At 46.8% G+C, this 15,562-nt stretch overlaps 1 protein-coding gene across 1 annotated transcript in view; it reads left to right on the top strand.

The window, feature by feature from the left end:
* The first annotated feature begins 569 nt into the window (after positions 1-569).
* LOC101592411 (heparan sulfate glucosamine 3-O-sulfotransferase 3B1) overlaps positions 570-15,562 on the top strand; it is a 41,313-nt gene continuing 26,320 nt past the window's right edge. Inside the window, exon 1 of the mRNA XM_004646085.2 lies at positions 570-2,416. Within this exon, the coding sequence (XP_004646142.1) occupies positions 1,863-2,416 (554 nt within the window). The 5' untranslated portion in view covers positions 570-1,862. The remainder of the gene's footprint in view (positions 2,417-15,562) is intronic.

Here is a 15,562-nt window from a genome sequence, read left to right as displayed (position 1 = left end):
GGTTGAGTCACCTTGTGGGCGACATTCAGCCACCTGGGCCACGCTGGGGTTAGAGTGGAAAGAAACATTCTGTCCCGGAACCACACTCAGCCAGGCATTGGAGGCCCGCAGGCCCCACAGAGAGTGGGTTGCAGTCATCAAAAACTTTGTAAACTCGACGGGAATGAACTAGAACTGAACTCCTGAATTTCCTAATTCTAAATGCCTGGCTGGAAAAGGAATGTGGCAGTGTGCAGGAGTGTGCAGCCCGGCCACGCTTGCAGGGGCAGAGCAGTTACACTCACTTAGAAGGCCCATTTCTCTGCCCCCGCCCTGCCCGATCCTCTTTCCGAAGACAACGCGGGAGGGCGGCGCTGAGTGGACTTGGACTATTAAACAGTGCAACTTACTTAACCGTCATGGATTTACTTCAAATTGACTTTTAAGTTAAAAAAAAATGGATAGTGAAAAACGACACCCAATAATCAGTGTCACCAATTCATAACCCAAACTCCTCTTGGAGGTGGATATTTGCTTTACTATTCTTTTTTTCTTCTTCTTTTTCTTCCTCTTCTTCAGGGAAAGGGAGAGAGAGAACATTTTCTCCTAAGTTCTCCGGCAAGCTCATATCCTAATAAAACTTCCTAGACGAGACTCACACCACATTTTGACTAGGAAACTTAAAAAAAAAAAAATCAGACTGTCATCTTCCTGTTACTTGTTCCCTTTCTCCGGAACGCTCCCATCCCCCAACCTTTTCTGGGAAGTTTGCACGCTGAAAAGTTTTCTTGAGACAGTTTACGCCATCTCACTTAACCAGTAGGATGGGGACGATCAACCTTGGCAAAGGAGGAAAAAAAAAACGAGGGTGGGGGCGGGAGGTGCTAGCGAGTTCCAGACAGGCTTTTCCTTTGAACTTCCAAATCGGCATCCGTCCCGGAAGTAGCCCCCTCTGAGTATCTGCGTGGGACCTCCGGGTTTGGGGATTTGGGTACATCTCCAGGCGGCTACCACCCACTTGCTACTATGCAACATCACGAGCCCGCCTGAGACACATCTGGATGGAGGCTCGCGTCCCAGTTTGTGGGCCACTGCCGCCAAGGCTGGCTCCCGGGAGTGAGTGCGGAAATGCGAGCGGGCGCGGAAGCGCACCGCTCGGAGGAGTTGGACCTCTCCCAGTTTACGGTCACTCCAACATCTTTCTCACCGTCGGCTACTGTCACCAGTCTCTGGCTCCTCCTCCCTGAAGCCGCCCATTAGGTCTTACAGCCAATAGAAACTCCCGGCCTCTTTCCACCGCCCCGAACCCTTTCCACACCCCCACGTTCCGAGAGAAGATTGGCTGTTTCGCCCTCCGCGAGGCACCTACTTCTGCAAGGCACTCTCGGCTTCTGGTAGGCAGAGCGGCGCGTCACTCCGCAAGGCCGGGCCCGCCCCCTCCACCTCAGTTCAGGCTCCCTTCCTGCGCAGTTCTCCACCGCAGCCTCTGCAGGGAAGAGCCGGGCTACTCTCGAGGCTCAGTGGTCGGACTGCGAGGTGCGAGCCCCGGCGAGCCACCGTGCGCACCGCCCCGAGTGGCCAACAAGCGGGAGCGCGGCGTCCTTCTCTCCTCTCCCGAGCAGTCCCTGTGCCAATAGTTACCATTGAACCGACTTTCCGTTCCAGTTGCGGCTTCTCCCGGGCAACATGTCAAGAGCCGCCGCCGCTCCAGCTGCCGCCGCCACCTGGGGAAGAGCAGCCGCAGGGGCGGCCGCGGGCGAGCGGGGTCAATAAACCGAGTCACCCGGACATCCAGCGGGCCGAGGGACAATCTCCGTGCTCACTGCTCCGGCGGCCCGAGCTATGTGTTGAGCCATGCCCCTGGGCGCGCCCACGGGCCGCGCATGGGGCAGCGCTTGAGCGGTGGCCGGCCCTGCCTCGATGTTCCGGGTCGGCTCCTGCCGCAGCCACCGACGCCCCCGTCGCCGGTGAGGAGGAAGCTCGCGCTGCTCTTCGCGATGCTCTGCGTCTGGCTGTACATGTTCCTGTACTCCTGCGCCGGCTCCTGCGCCGCGGCGCCGGGGCTCTTGATGCTGGGCTCGGGGTCTCGCGCCGCGCACGCCCCGCCAGCCCTGGCCACGGTTTCGAATGGGACGCCCTCCAGGTTTCCTTTCCGGGCGTTGCCGGCCACGGCACTGGCTGCCGGCAAGGACATGGCAGAAGGCGCCGCGAGCCAGGAGGAGCAGAGTCCCGAGGCGCCGGACTCTCCTAGTCCCATCTCCAGCTTCTTTAGTGGGTCTGGGAGCAAGCAGCTGCCGCAGGCCATCATCATTGGCGTGAAGAAGGGCGGCACGCGGGCGCTGCTGGAGTTCCTGCGCGTGCACCCCGACGTGCGCGCCGTGGGCGCAGAACCCCACTTCTTTGACCGCAGCTACGACAAGGGCCTCGCCTGGTACCGGTGAGTCTTCTCTATCGGGGCGGGGCCTCAGACACGACCCAGACTCTGTGCAGAGGGAGACTTTACATGTGTCGGGGAAGTGGCAGGGGTACCCTTTCGGACTACCGGGGGTGGGGAGAGACGAAGGAACTACTGCGCGGAAGCGCTGGCAGCAACGGAATCCCGCCCTCGCGCGGTTCCCGGTGCGCCCAGCCGGATTCTGGCTGCAACCTAGACAAACTTTTCCCGGAGCGCTGGCGGCTCCGTGGTGCGCAGTGCTGCCCTCCAGTTAATCCAGCGGCCTCGCCTGGGCAGCGTCTGCGGAAGTGCTTGAGGAAGCAGTGTGCCCCCCGCCGTGGCGATGTCCCGCGCGGATCATTCCAGGGTTGCCCGTGTTTTATTTTTCTTATCGGAACCCGGGACATTGGAAAGAGTATTCTGCGCCTCTCTGGTCGCAGTCCCCTCTTCAGACCAACTTCTAGAACAGCTTCTGCTCCCCAGATGGGCAAGGGTGGGGGTAGGAACAAGGGCGTTCTGCCACAGCTGCGGAGAATCTGTGAACTTTTTTTGTTGCAGCCCTAGTCGCTGGAACCCGAAGGGGTTCAGACAGCTTTGCTCAGAGCCGCTTGGGCTAGAGGGCGAGCTAGGCGGGCGGCTCAGCGCCTCCACCGGCTGTGGAGCGTGGAGCGGTGCTGGTCCCTGTCGGGCAAAGGCGCGCACTGCAGCACACAGTTGTAACGCGCGCAGTTTTGAAGGCTCCCTGGCGTCGGTGCGCACTGCCTGCGTCTTTCCGCCTCCCAGTCCTCGGTGCCGGGAGAACTAGAACTCGAGCCACCGCGCGCTCAGTATACTCGAGATGCAAAGAATATTCCGAGCCGTTTGACTGAGATATGAGGACGGTTTCAAGGCGTCGGCTTCGGAAATTCTCTTCTTAAGTCGGGCTGTGAATCCTGTCCCAAGGAGGCAGCCCGAATGGGATCACCAGCTCTACTTCCCTGGGGCTACTTGTCTTTGGGCTGAGCAGTTAGTTGGGAGGGGGTTGAGATTCGTGCCTCGCCTGTCCAGGCCCTAGATACTAGACCCTGTCTCACTTTGCTGGTTATCACGTCTAGCCTCGTCCACATGATTAGCTCTAGTCCCCCGAACTTTTCTAGGCCAGTTAGCTTCAGAGAGACATTAGAGTTCTAAAAACAAAGGCGGAGAAGCAAACCGAACCCTAACCCCCACCCGTCTCCCCTCAACTTGCTGGATCCACATGGGGTGGAGAATCAAAGTACAAAAGGGACTACTGACCCAACGGATTAAAACAGCTCTTTTCCCAGCCTCGCCCTCCCAGAATGCTTTGTCTTTAATGTTTGTATTATTGTCGGGAGTTGCCCAAGTCTCGAGGGTTAGCCAGCCGTGACAGCCACCCTTCTCACCATGTCGCCACCCTTCTCACCATTCCCAGGACGCCATTGATTAAAAACGCAAGGGCTCTGGAATCTGACGTCTGGATTTATGTCCTGGCTCAGAGGTGAGCCAGGGCGCTCTCGTTTGTGCAGGGAGAAATCAGTGGCAGGGCTGAGAAGGGTGAAGGCATGGTGCAGTCAGGTGCAGGCACATGGGGCCTCCCTAATTGTCAGCTGCGGCCTTTGATTGTATTGATGTACTTTCACCCCACCTAACCGCCTGCTGGGGCAAGGCCTCTGAGGGTTGAGTGGCAGGCCATAACTAGAGCCCATCCAGGAGGTACCCGACAGAGCCCGAGGAAGCTTAGGATTTTGTGAGATCGGAAACGCTTGGGGCCGGCTTGGGAGGACCTGGCAGGAAAATAAGCGAACCGTTCTTGTCAAGAGGTTTTAGAAGCACCTGGGACAAGTTTTGGAAATCCCCGCAGGAAGATTCCCGCAGTCGCTTAGGTGGATGCCCACCGCCTGCCACGTTCCTTTTGATTGACTGTGAGACAGGGAAAGAAGCCGATGATGCAAACTCTTTGCGGTGCGCCTGAGGCGGCGAGCGCAGCTAGAGAGCTCCGATCGGATTCGCGCAGCCGGCGGCGTCTGCCGGCGGCGGGACAGACCGAGGGGGCTCGGTCGGGGAATGCGGTACCAGATCCTCGCATCCTTCCGTGCCTGTTCTCTGAATTCACCGTAGGGAGTGGGAGGCACAGAGCACTGGTGACGAGCCGGGAGGAGCCAAGTATTAATTTGGCAAGTGCCCTAAGAGATGCATCCTCTGACTGCCATCGCACCGCGTGGTGGGATCGCAGTGTCAGGGGATACTTTTAAGAAAGAAACCACTTTAAATGTCATCTGCCTAATTAAAAGTTTAATTTACAATATTCCCAATATCTGAGCGAAATGTTTGAACTCCATATTTATTTTGAAAGCGGCCGTTTTAACTTTAAACTGAATAAGCCATGGAAACGTCCGTCCCAGACAGATTTGGCTAAAATCCGGTGTCCAGGGTTCACCCCTGGCCTAAGCTGGAGTTCACTCTACTCGAAAAACCCTTGCATGGAGTTAAGCTCTGAGGCATCTGCTGCCGTGTGGTAAGGTCAGGCAGCCAACTGGAGAGGAGTATAAATTGTAATTGATGCAAATCAGAAACAGGTTAAAGCAAGTTTTCAAAAGCAGAACATTAAAAGAGGAGACATTTATTGGCATTTAAGAAGAAACAAAAACCTATGGCTATGGATGATTGAGTCTGAGGGTCACCAAGTAATCTGCTGGAGAACAGGTCTGGCTGTGCCTGAACAAGTCCTTAATAGGTTTAATGGGTTGACACAGCCCTACCAGGGGCCTAAGCAGTAGCCCAGGGCCTGGGCAGATTTGCATGACCCCTTGGAATCTGACGGTGGCTCCTTCCACTTGTCCTAATTCCACAGCTTTCTGCTCTTGGGGGGCAAGGAGGGGAGTGTTCCTGGTAGGATGTAGACGCAGAGGGGGCAGCGCTGAGTTAAACCGCCATTATCCACCAGAGAGAGCCTGCTGCTGCAGAAACTGGGCTAGCTGCTGCTGTCCACCTGCCCTGGGGCCTGAGTTTGTTTCAGTTTGTGATTAAGATTCTTCTGGGTTTGCTTTTCCAGTTCATTATCCAGCTCTCTCCAGTCAGCCTCCCCAACTGAGCAAGTGCTGAATAAGACCCCACAAAGTGCCTTGTGGAGTGCTCTGTTGAAACTGGCCTTTTGCTCTTGGTCTCTGGGTGTGGTGGTGAAGTCTGAGAAAATAAGGCCTGGGGTTCTGTGAACTTAAATGCAAAGGTGGAGAAGACAGCCACTCTGGACCTTTAATTTTGGCATATTGATTTAATATTCAGATGGTCAAACATCAAGTAGGCAATTTTTAAAATTTCTCTTATTTGCCTTAAGTTTCGATCGATTTTTATAAATGTTAATGACCTCATTATGGGGAGTAAATTGCTCCAATATTGTATGATTTGCATTTGTTACAAATATTCTTTAGATTGTGTAGTGGCAGAAACTCCTTTCCTATCCTGACTCCCCTCTCCATTTTCAGTTATACAAAATAAGATGATACTTGAATGATGTGGCTAACAGGAGAGAGAGAGAGAGAGAGAGAGAGAGAGAGAGAGAGAGAGAGAGAGATTTAACCACCTTGGTAGCTAACACTAAATTTTTTTTCAGTGTGCCTTGCACTGTCTCAAATTTTAGAGGATTAGCAAATTTAATCCTCATCACAGTCCTGTGCAGTGGGTGCCTTTACAGATGAGGAAACCCTGGGACTGAGGTGAAACAACTTGTCCAGCCCTTCACAGCTGGAAAGAGGATGAGCTAATCTGTCACACCAGGCAGCCTTGCTCCAGAGCTCAGTCTGGGGCTCATTTCCCTCACTCACATGAGTGAGGTTGGGTATCTGTGATGGAGCTTTAGGTGGTATTTGTTTTAAGAGACTTAGATAGTTTTCTGAGTGCTTCCATCAACCACACTGTAGATGGCTCATTTGAAAAGAAGTTCAGTTTTCAAACAGGCTAGCTAATAATATCCCAAGTTGGTCTAGAAGCAGATTGGAGGCCATGGTGGTGTTTTTATTTCTTTGCACAGGACAGCTAGAATCAAAGGTATCATTAAAATGACAAAAATATCCCTCAACTATGAGAAAACATGCAGATTGTCCCTCTTGAGAAGTAGACTTAGTCTCTGTTTGCTCTTTCCCAGGCTGGGAAGTGTAAACTGTAGGGTTAAATGACATCTTCTAAAACTCCTTGAAACCACTCTATTCCTTTAAAAAAGAGTGTCCTCAAATCAATGCAAGTCATTAACTTGTATTTATTAACCAGAAGACAATGATAGTTAACACTTTGAACAGATTTCCTTAGAATGGGCTCTCTTGAAAGCTAATAGCTAAACATAGCAGTTTCCCTCGGCATTTTTAATTTAACAAAAGCTGAGAAAATTAATCCCCCCTTTCCTGAGTCTTTTCCTAAAACTTGGTGGCCAAGTCTGTTTCTATCTCCATGGAAGGAAATCCAAGATGAGATCTGACTGGGGATAATTCATTTTGAAATAACTGGACTTTCAGTCCTAGAATTTAGACCAATTATGCAGCTCCCTTCCACACTGCTGGGTAAAGATCAGAAATCTACATTTATATGCAACAATTTGAAATACAAACCATCATGTTACAAAGCTGTCAAGATTTATTAGCAAGACAGTGTAGCATGTGTTGAACTCTGTTTTTAATTAGGCACCTAAATTAGACCATAAAATGGTTGATTAATCTTTTACAAGTTGAGGGAAAAATATAACATAAATTAACCTAATCATAAGTGTTTTCCCAGATGCTCTGAGTTAATAAAATAGTCAATATTTAATAGCAACCTATTTGTTTTAGATAAATAAAATGCTGTAATGTAGGAATTAAATCTCTTATCTTCCAAATGATATATTATTATTGAGCAGGTCTCTAAAATTTAGGTTGTAGCCCAGATCTGAAGAAAAATGTATTTAAAGATGTACTCCTACAATTTGAAATTAAATACTGACTAGAGTAGATTTTTGCTTTTCAAATAGAATCTGGTTATTGAAAAATTATAATTTAATTATAGATTGGTATTTATGAAAGATATTTCCCAGTTAAAGTTATATTGTTTGACATTTCAAAGTAAACTCTCACAGCTTCTGTTCTGCATTTTTTTTGAAGAAAAACTTAGTGATATTTTCGAATATCAGTATGCTACAATGCCACAGTAAAACAGTGTATGCTAATTTTCCCTTTGGTTTAAAATATGTCATAGCACATAGGTTTTCTGATTTTATAAAACGACTCTTTGAATCACCAAACTTATTTATAATTAAAAGTGCACAAGGAATTCTAAAAACCAAACCAAGTCATCTAGTCTTCTGAATCAGGAAGGTGGCTTTTAGTTAAAGCTTCAGAACTGAAATACTTGACTATTTGCCGACTGCTTTCTCTGACAGTTTTTTTTTTTTTTTTTTTAATACTCTTATGTTCTCACTCCATGAACATGGAAATTAAGTTGATTGACGGAAACACAAAATGTCCACTCTAAAGGCACAGCATAATGACCATTTCTTTTGCTGTGAATAGAGTTAGTTTCCAAATAGGGAGCTACTTCTCTTATTAAACAGTTGATGATTTCAGAGTGTAACAGAAATTTCAGCCCTTGGTTTTAGGATACCCTAGGAATCCCAGCGAAATGATTTCCCAAAGTATATGGCATATTTTCAAGGGTAATGAAAACAATATGCTGCTTACTTCAAATGAAAACATTTACCATGACGGAAAAGAAATGAGATACTTATATCTTTGCAAACTAATTTTATGTAGACCATGAAACTTTTTTTATATTAAAACCTTACCTTGTGAGAAATCTCATATTCCTTTCAAACTATCCCGGAATAAAACTAACCTCAAATAAAACTGATGTTAGAATGTACATTGGTTTTTAGTTTTGATTTTTATTGTCAAGAAATTTGAGAGAAAGTTTAGGACGTGAGGAGCAATTATGATCTCAGTAACATGATAATAAATAATTTCCACTGCAGCAGAGGCCATGAGTTAGAATAGTGTAAATAGGAATCAACCTCGCCATTACTTGTTTTGGATATACAAAAGAATATTAACTTCCTTTATAGTAAGTCTATGTATTAAATTTTTAAAAGTACATATTTCTTACAAATTCCTGTGCCTTGAAAAATATTAAAGATAACCTAAGGTTCCTGGGTCATCAAAAGAACCTAACTTCATTGTCCTAGATGAATCATGTTCAAGTAGTGTGGTACAGCAGGGTCTTTGCCCCTCAGAATCCTGGTGTTCTGTAGCACAGCAGGGCGAATATTATTAGCAATCATTACATATCTTAAAATATTACAAGAGAGGAATCTGAATGTACCCCCCATAAAGAAATAACAGTTTAAAGTGATGGCTATGCTAATTACCCAGTTAATCACCACACAATGTATACATAAATCAAAGCATGCCATTGTACCTTATAAATATGTACAGATGTCAGTCAAAACATTAAAAAAAATAACTTTTTCAAATGAGCGCGGGTCTATAGGAATAGATGTGGTGAAAGAGTTTTGCCAGAGAGGAATTTGTATTTTCTCCACATTAAAAAAATTACACATACATTGTTGGTCTAGACTATTTTACTTCTAAATATGGCAAATGTGAAAAATAGGAGCCTGATTTAACATCAGGCTGATTGTTACAGTCATTTTTTTTTTTCCTCAAGTGGTCAGTACTTTTAAACACCTTTGACTTAGCACGTGAATGATTCCATGTGTGTGCCAAGCAACTCGAGGAGTAAGATTCAGACTGTTTTCTCCCAAGTCTTTGCTGCACGGTTACATTTGCTTAGAAATCCCTAAGACGATGAAAGATGGTTTTAGGCAATGTGAGATTGGGAGAAGCAAATGGAGGCTGGGGGGGAAAAAAAAAAAAGAAAAAGAAAAAGAAAAAAAAAATCAATGGGAAGAGCAGAAGAAACAGGTTTTCAGGCACGTTCCGGATTTCTGTAATGAATGAGCGCGGGGTAGCGAGGCACAGCAGCCCCGCTTTTCCAGCTCTGCTGACAGAAACGTGCCACAGTGTCCCAGACTGGCCCCGGCTGCTCACACGCGTCGGGGTCCTGCCGCCAGCCAGGGCGCCCGCAGGGACATCCTGTTCGGGAAGGGTGGCCCTGGGCGCCGCCTTGCACGGAGAAAATGGCTCCGAGGCTGGCGGGCCTCAGGACAAGTCCACAGAGCCCTTGTGGTGCGTGGGATCACTGCATCTGGGCGGAGGATCGCTGAGCCCCAGGACAGATGGCCGAGCCTCCCTGCTGGGGGCAGGGCCGACCCCCCCTCCCCGCCCTCGCAGTGCAGTCCTCGGACACGTGACCTGCGGGAGCCGGCCCCCTGGCCTCACCTGTTGGGTAGAGCCTGGCGGAGCTGCCGGCTCTTGCGGTGGGCGGTGCCGGCTGGACTGATTCCCTCACTGATTGGATAGAGAGATTTCAGAGTAACCAATGGAGTCCAGCCTGGGCAAAAATCCCCGCCCAAAAGGGCGGGCGGAGCTCAAGCCTACGGCTCTTGCAAGGCGGGCGGGGCGTAGCAGCTCGTTATTTCCTCCCTCGATTCAGTGTAGCTGAATTTTATGCTGGACTGCTTTTACTTTACCATTCGGCTTATCAATTGGTCCGTGCTACTTTGTTCCTATCTTTACTGTTTGTCCTTTCTAAACCTCAGGTGCAAACTCCCCTGCCTTCTGGAGCGGAGCTGTGTGTCCCTTCCCTAAGCAGGGGGACTCAAAGTCAGCACCTTCCCTGCAGCAGTGAGCTAGTTCTTCAGAGCCAGAGGAGGACTCTTGTCCGCTTACAGCTTGATTTTGGGTAGGGAAGAGGAGGGCCTTCCATTAAGGAAGTGAATGCAGTGAATCAGTTTCCAGCTAGCACGATTCTTCCCTGTCTCTCCCTTGCTTTTGGAGAAAGCTGATGACCCTCAGCTTGCCCACTTCTCTCATGGTACCGCTGAGTGAATTCAGCAGTCTCAGCAGATAAAAGTTGCCTCGTTTCCTCTCCACAATACAGCTGGTTAAATGAGAGCATGAAGCCCCATTTTGATTCCTGAATTTCACCTGGACCAAAAGGCCTATCCTCCCTTCCCAGGTCTCCCTTACCTTGGAGTTCCCCTGGAAGGCATGCTGGGCCCATCTTCCTTCTCTGGAGCCTTGTCACACTGCTACAGCTTCCTGCCCCCAGCTCAGGGGCCCCGAGCAACTTCCCTTGAGCAACTTCTGTCACACTGATTCCCAGGCAGAGTGGGAAGGGGTCTCATTTCTGTCAGGACCATTGATGGGGTTCCGCCCTGTAGTGCTTGCTGCCCAAGGGACTCGACTTTCCAAAGCTTCTTTCTTTCAGGATGGATTTACTGTGTTATGTGGCACTGAGGATTCTATTGTGGCTTTGAACAAGGCAACCTTTGTCTCTGGTTTCTTTTCTAGGGGCATAGGTACATGATGAGTATGAAAAAGGCAAAAACTGGTGTAAGACAGTGTTGGAAGAGATGTTGAGGAAACACAAGATTTGTCTCATACTGCCATTGAAGTGCAGGCTCCCTGGTTAGCTGGCACATCAAACACAATTAGAGGACAGCAGTTCTTTCAGATTGCTCCTGGTGCCTTCCCCCACACTGAATAGTTTTTCCCAGCCCCCTCCCAGTTTCGAGGCTGGAAACTTGTCCTGGGGTCTCCTAACCTTCCAGCCTTTCTTCTTGATGTGCTGTTTGGCAGGCTTCTGGTGCCCTCCATCTCTGATTGTTCCAGAGTTTCCAGACACTTAGCATATGCTAGTGCTTACTGTTAACAGGGATACACAAAGAAGTAAACATCCTATTCCCACCAGAGGTCTTTTGAAGACTCCCCAGATCAGAGAGAGAGAGAGAGAGAGAGAGAGAATGTGTGTGTTGGGGGGTGCTGAAAGGGTGAGGCAGACTAAGGTAGAGAAGTGATTGCTGCTTGAAATCATGGAGGAAACGAAGCATGATCATTTTATCTTTTTCTGTAGTCAGTGAACAACACATTCTTAGAATTCTTATTTACCTACTTTTATTTCATTGCTCTAATAAGGATTTACTGAAACCGTGGTTATTTAAAAAAATAGACATTTTTCCTAGAATGGTTGAAGCTTAAAATATGAGGTTCCCTTTATGCCATCCCCCTTTTTACAAGCACAACCCTCTCTTCTACCAACATTTCCCATCAAAGTGGTGCATACGTACAGTGGATGAACTCATAGGCACACATAATTATTACCCAAAGTTAGTAGCTTACACTGCCATTCACTGTTAGTGTTGCACATACTGTGGATTTAGACAAATGTATGTGAAGTAATCCTCTGTTAAAGCATCCCATGGAATAGTTTCACTACCTTAACAGCCCCATATAAGCACTTGCTGTTAACAAGTGATAAACAGGGCAGCATTTGAGGCGCTAAGGAAGTACCAGCAGTCTGAAGTGGCCATTGAGGAGACTTTTAAGTCAGTGGACTAAAACGTGTAAGCCCAAAGCTGTCTCAAAACAATTTTAGCACTAGATTTAGAAAAAAATTCTGCCAAATCATTGGTGCCTCTAAAATCATTGTAGGAAAAAATGGAAACATAGTAAGAATTTTAAATTCCGATTTTGCATTTTACTTTCCTCTCATAGCTTTCCAGAGAGCATTGAGTAGGGAAGAAGGGCTGGAAATGTCAGTCACTGTGGGATGAAATAGGGGAAGAAGTCTTAGTCTCAGCAGTGAAGAGCTTGCTGTATTCAGGCAAAAGGGCCACCTCCTTCACGGATTCTAAGCAGCAATCTTCAAATGTGACTTCCCTTATTTTGCAAAGCAAGAAGCTCACAAGGGTTGCTAGAAGTTGTGTGCTTAGAGGAGACCCTGCAGTGTGTACAACTGGGACATTTGTGTATAGGTGGAATTCAACAGGACATTCTTTCTGGACCAGTTCAAGCCTCCTCTTCTGTTGTCCCCCCAACCCCCGGCCAAAAAAAGACACATAACTTTCCACATAAAAGCATCTCCAATATTATAATTTTCCTCTTTTTCTGTCTCTGTGCCTATTTTCTTTTAGCCTCCATATTTACTTCTTGTACATCTTTATTCCTCTGACATTTGTGCTGGTGGTGGCAGTCTTTGCCCTTGTCATCCATGCACCAACCTTGCGTGTCATCCCTGTAGCCCTTCCTCCAACAGTATTGTCTGTGCATTTTACTTATCTTCGCTGATGATGGACCTCCTTCCTGGTGTTCTGTATTGGAATTCCATATTGTATGAATTTGTTTAGCCAAATTTGTAGTCACATACCTATGGAAAATTACAAATCAGAAGTGTACAGCCTGATGAACTTTCACATAGCAAACATACAAGTATGTTGCCAACAAGTGCCAAGATCAAGAAATAGCTCTTCAGGAATACCCCAAGCAACCCTTTCATCCCAGCTTATGATTCTCATCCCAAGGACAATATTCTGTCTCTTACCACCACAATAGCTTTGCCTGTTGTTGAACTTATGTGATGAAGTCTTGGAGTGGGATTTGAAGCATGCAAATTCATTGCCAGTATCGATGGGTTTGGAGATTTAACATGCAAATCCTGATTTTCCGCTTCTTTTATAACAGGCTGGACAGTGCTAAGCCTTTGTTTCATAGGCACAGTTATGTTTACTGTAGTCTGTCCTCCTCATCCCTCCTTCTCACACTTGGCCTCCTTCACGAATTTGCTGCCAGGCAGAGCAGGGAGTTACAAATCATTTCCCTATTTCTTTCAGGTATGCACAGTTCACATTCAGATTTCCCAGTCCAGTTCATCATAGCGATTCTTGGTAAATTTTGGTATTATCGATTTGAATGTTTATTTCAAATCTTCATAGGGATCCCAGGAAAGGGTACAGAGTAGTCTGCTTAGCTGGATGCCATCTAAAATTGGAATCATCATTAGAAACTCATTTTTAGTGACAAACTTTTTCTGTTTCATATATATGTATTTTGCAGTGCCGGGGATCCAACTCAGGGTGTCCAGTAGGATAAGCATTCTACCACTGAATCACACTCTCAGCCCAACATCTATGTTAAATTCTTTTTGTTGTTATTAGACTCTTCTACCTGCCACTCCTGTCATTTGGCAACCTTTGGTGTCAATCCTTTGCCACAGACACTATAATCTCAAATAGATCACTTTATCTTTCTAATGTCTGCATCTCTACATGTACTCTAGAGCCTGGACTGAGCAGTACTTCCTAGACCAGAGCTCAACAAACTCTACTGTAGGACCATATTCCCCACAGTCTGTGGTGGACCACCATGTTGTTCTACTGAGCACCACTGCCACACAGCACACACTACATACTCCCTGCTCTACAATTTACTACTGCCATACTGGTTTCTGCTGTGTTAAATGAGCTAATTGGCCATGGCTTTGGGTGTTGTAGCAATATCAGATAACTTAAAATAACTTTTAAATCCTTACTCTCAAGTTTTGTACTTAGTTCCCTGAGGAGAATTTGCAGGTAGACTTGGGACTACACATTGAGAAGCACTGTTCCCATTTTTTCACTGTCTCCACATTTTTTCTAGTGAATAGAAAGTTCTGGGAAGATTAGCAGGTGACACTTCAGAAGAAGTGGTTCCATGTTAGCATCTCAAAGACCCTGAGAAATACAAAAAGTAACAAGTAAAAAATGTTTTTAATTATGTCTACCCTAACATTTCCCCTGAGTACAGAATCTGTTTGATTCATACCTACCTTTATCCTGTGGAGTAGTATTTATCTGGATGCCAATCTAGGGTATGTCACTGGAGCAGGTCTCTGAGGTTTCTAAGAGTCTGACCTTTGACCTTATGCTCTCTCTGCCCACCTTTCCTTTTGGAACAGCCTGGCCCTTTCTATCGCTTGTACTGTACACATCTCCCTGCTAGGATATCATCTCAAACCTAATGTATTGGACCTCTCCTCCTTCATCCCCATGATGATTGCTGCAGAACTGAGTGAATAAAGATTAGGAAGTGGATTCTCAGTGAATCAAAGACCATGGGTACCCAGTTACTGTGGCTAAGGCCAGGAAAAACAGGCATGCTGATAAGATTTCAAGTCAGGTCTTGCAGTGAGGTTCTTTAGTAGGCTCCCACTTGCTGTTATTCTGTAAGCAGGCTAATTGCAGGTTCAGCTTTCCTCCAAGCAGCTTATGTCTGTTTTCAAAGGTAAGTGTTCTGTGTTGGTGGTGTTCGTGGAGCAGGATGTTTGATGGTGTTGGAAAAGGTGAAGCTTTTTTCCACTCTTCCTGGCACAGAGTACTCTTGTGGTCTGTGTATGTTTTTTCCTAGCACCAAGATGATTGCTCACCCTGAATATGATGTTGAGGTCTTTATTAAATAATGTGAGTGCCACATGTAAACATTGGCAGCTTTGAGCTGAAAACAAACCCAATGCTTTAAAAAAGAATATGTGTTCTCTGTTTGTGTTTGGAGCCAAGGGGAACACTTAAAAGTGTTCTGTAGTCACAGAGCACCGGAAACAAAGGAAACTTTGAGATTAGGTGTCACTGAGAAAGGAGACGAATGGAACCTTTTAACTGAGGGAGATGGAGATTGATTTACTTGTTTGTATAAAACTTAAGTTACAGGAGGATCTGGACTTCCCCTGCGAGCACTCTAAGCTGGCTGCAGTGATCTCACTATCTCCTGATACACTAACTCTGGACTGGACCTATTTGGGCAAATTCTAACACCTGTTTGGATAATGCCCTCAGCTCTACTTGAGCCCTGGGGGTGAGTGTTTGGCCAGGGTATTTTCGTGGTCTGGAGGTAAACAGCCTCACACCAGACTGCGATCCTGTACTGTATGTACTTGACTAGGTTTTCAATCTTATCACACTTCCCTGCCTCTAAAATTACATACCTTTTAAAGGGATATTTAATACCTACCTTCTTTTTCTGCAGGTCCTTATGAAAACCAGGCATTGACAAGGTGGTCTTAATGTCAGTCATGACCAGGACATTTAGATGCACTACTGATGGGATAATGTGACATCTATCATTCATTCATGATTTTATTCACCAGACAAGTTTTGACCACCTAGAATGGATTAAGTAATAAGCAAGCCCTTGGGGGAAATAAACCATTAAACCATTGTTTGAATCATCAGAGAGCTCACAATCTTGATACAGGGAC

This window comes from Octodon degus, unplaced genomic scaffold, assembly GCF_000260255.1.
Source record: "Octodon degus isolate 3935 unplaced genomic scaffold, OctDeg1.0 scaffold00253, whole genome shotgun sequence".
NCBI classification, from domain to species: Eukaryota; Metazoa; Chordata; class Mammalia; order Rodentia; family Octodontidae; genus Octodon; species Octodon degus.
This window is presented reverse-complemented; position numbering and strand designations above follow the sequence as displayed.